The sequence below is a fragment of the Mastomys coucha genome, unplaced genomic scaffold (assembly GCF_008632895.1).
Source record: "Mastomys coucha isolate ucsf_1 unplaced genomic scaffold, UCSF_Mcou_1 pScaffold6, whole genome shotgun sequence".
NCBI classification, from domain to species: domain Eukaryota; kingdom Metazoa; phylum Chordata; class Mammalia; order Rodentia; family Muridae; genus Mastomys; species Mastomys coucha.
This window is the reverse complement of record NW_022196912.1, coordinates 14,360,544-14,363,353: the sequence shown is the minus strand read 5'-3', so window position 1 is coordinate 14,363,353 and position 2,810 is coordinate 14,360,544. Positions and strand designations below refer to the sequence as shown.

Sequence of the window (2,810 nt, the reverse complement as noted above, 5' to 3'; positions counted from 1 at the left end):
ATCTATTTAATAATCTAAAACTCAAACTATTCCTGCTAACTATGGACTACCCGGAGTCTACACAGGTAAAACATACTCTCTCTTCTTTTAAGATGAAAATAAAATGACTACACCCATTCTCTAATTATTAAAAAGGCGTGAACTACACAACAGCCTTAGTATGATTACTTAAAAAGAGAAAGAAACAAATCCAGAGGGAGAATGTTTAATAAATGGTGTTGAGACAAATAGCTGTTTTGATCAAAAATAAAATTAATTCTTAAATCTTACACCATATAGAAAAATACATATATTATGATGGATCAAAGATTAAGAAATAAAAATGCAAATATTCCAAACTCTACACACACAATTTTGGAGGGGCTCACAAGTTCTCTGAAACTCAATTATGGAACCCAGATTATTATATAGGAGAATTGTTAATCTTAACTTCTATAGTATTAAAATATTAATGTCAAATACTACATGTACTTTTAAGATTAGGTCACATGCAAAATAATGAAGATGAACACATTAACTTATTATTATAACTTTATAAAACCTCCAAACTAGAACTAGGAACAGAAGCATGTCAATATAAACAAATGACGACTTTTTAAAAGAAACACACCAATCTGAGTTTGAGTGCATACAAGTGTGCTCATGTCTATTAAGCCTTTTAGAAATCGACATCAGCTAAGTCTGTAGTTCTTGAAAGTCAACATATGCAATGTCATTCTCAAACTTGATTAAAATAATAAATACAAATTATATTTAATATGAGTAACTGTAACAGACTCAATCATCTTTTGTGGGAATTCAGTATTAAAATGCAATACTTTCACCTGCATTAATGTCACACACAATGGAAAAACATTTGCAGATAATTACAATTAAGAATGCAAATATTATTTTACCATGGAACAAAATTCATAATAATGTTAGAAATCATATATTTGTATAATCTACAATGAAGCTGTAGACAGTCTACATTATGGTACTCTATCTTAAGGTGAAAACAATATTTAAGTTAACAACAAATTTACTTGAGGCAAAATATGTTTATTACAGAACAGGATCTTATAGTAAGCAAGGCAACATTAGATCAACCATTTTAGATTATTATGGATGAACTATAGCTTTAAAACTGTAATAAAGATGAACATAAATTCTAACATGCTCTTCTCTCCTTATAAATGGGATGATGTAGAAAAGCAAAGCTTCAATGTATAGGGGTTGGAACCATCTGTAAAAATTGAAAAATTGAAGTTAATAAGCCATCAAAATTTCAAGACCATTTTGAATTAGTAAATTATTCTACCATTTTACTATTGGTAGTAAGAATACAAAGGAGAAAAACTTTTAAATATTTATGTGTATAAGTGTTGTCTGTAGATACACCTGTAGTTAATACTTAATACCATCTATGTGCATGCCTGGTGCCCCTCAGAGGCCAGAAAGGGTGCCAGATCCCCTGCTCTGGAGCTACAGTGCTATGCACTACTATGTGGGTACCAAAAGGAGCAGTCAGTGCTCTTAATCACTAGGCCATCTCTCTAGTCCCAGGAAGGAAATTCTGTATATGAGGTAACTTTTAACTGTTCCTATTAACAGACAGTAAGCTCCAAAAAACAGTCTGTACTGCATTCCTACTGTTCTAAGCATTAAGAACATAAAGATCAATAGCATCAGGATAAAACAGCTGTCACATCGGAGTTCACTTTAATAGAGCATATTGCCAATGGTACAATATCTTGGTAGTAACTTAAAGTTGAAAACTTTCTATAAATTAAATCATTTGACATTTACCTCTCTGTATTTCAAGGAGGTATTTCTCTTAAATTTTTTAGGTAATTTTCAACATATACAAAATACTACCAAGCTTCTGTAATTTTCAACATTTAGCAGTTAATATTTTTTGCTGGTCCTCCACAAATATTTGGGTACTATACTTAAAGCATGTTTCCACATATAAAACATTCAGATAATTTAAAAAAATTTTGTCCCTCGCTTTTTATTGGAATGAAGTCTTGCTGTTTAAGTTGCCCAGACTGGTCTCGAACTCGTCAGCTCCTGACATTCCCACCTAGTCTCTTGAGTGTCTAGAACTAGAGGCAAGTACCTCTAACCCCGCTGTGTTGGTTTGTTTCCTTTTTCTGTCACCACACTCACCCATAGTTTGTTTTGTTTTCTTTTGGAGTTTTTTTGTGTGGTCTTTTTTTTTTTTTTTTTTTTTTTTTTTGAGACAGGGTTTCTCTGCGTAGCCCTGGCTGTCCTGGAACTCACTCTGTAGACCAGGCTGGCCTCAAACAGAAATCCACCTGCCTCTGCCTCCCAAGTGCTGGGATTAAAGGCATGCGCCACCACTGCCCAGGTGGCCTCAAACTCTTGATCCTCCAGTTACCATCTCGTGAACACTAAAGTTACAAGTGTACCACATACAGCTAACACTTTTAATAGATGGAATTAGATCCAGGATCAAAGCAAATTATACAACACAGTTTCTAGCATATGAAAAAAAGGTCATTTACCCCTTTTAGAGACAAATAAACACAATGGGACATTGTTTTTTCAGATAAAAACTGAAGATGTATGATCCAGTGTTGTAAACTACTGGGCAATGGTCAGTGTACTATACCACAGGTGGTTCTGTAACCCTAACCACCGTTTTTTTGGTTTTTTGTTTTTTGGTTTTTTTTTCCCGAGACAGGGTTTCCCTGTATAGCCCTGGCTGTCCTGGCACTCAGAAATCCGCCTGCCTCTGCTGGGATTAAAGGCGTATGCCACCACTGCCCGGCTTCCTAACCACCTTCTTAAAGGACAATTTAGCA

General features: G+C 34.3%; 1 protein-coding gene across 1 annotated transcript in view; it reads right to left on the bottom strand.

Moving 5' to 3' along the window:
• Positions 1-189: 189 nt before the first annotated feature.
• Hnrnpll (heterogeneous nuclear ribonucleoprotein L like) overlaps positions 190-2,810 on the bottom strand; it is a 32,492-nt gene continuing 29,871 nt past the window's right edge. Inside the window, exon 13 of the mRNA XM_031355741.1 lies at positions 190-1,225. Within this exon, the coding sequence (XP_031211601.1) occupies positions 1,170-1,225 (56 nt within the window). The 3' untranslated portion in view covers positions 190-1,169. The remainder of the gene's footprint in view (positions 1,226-2,810) is intronic.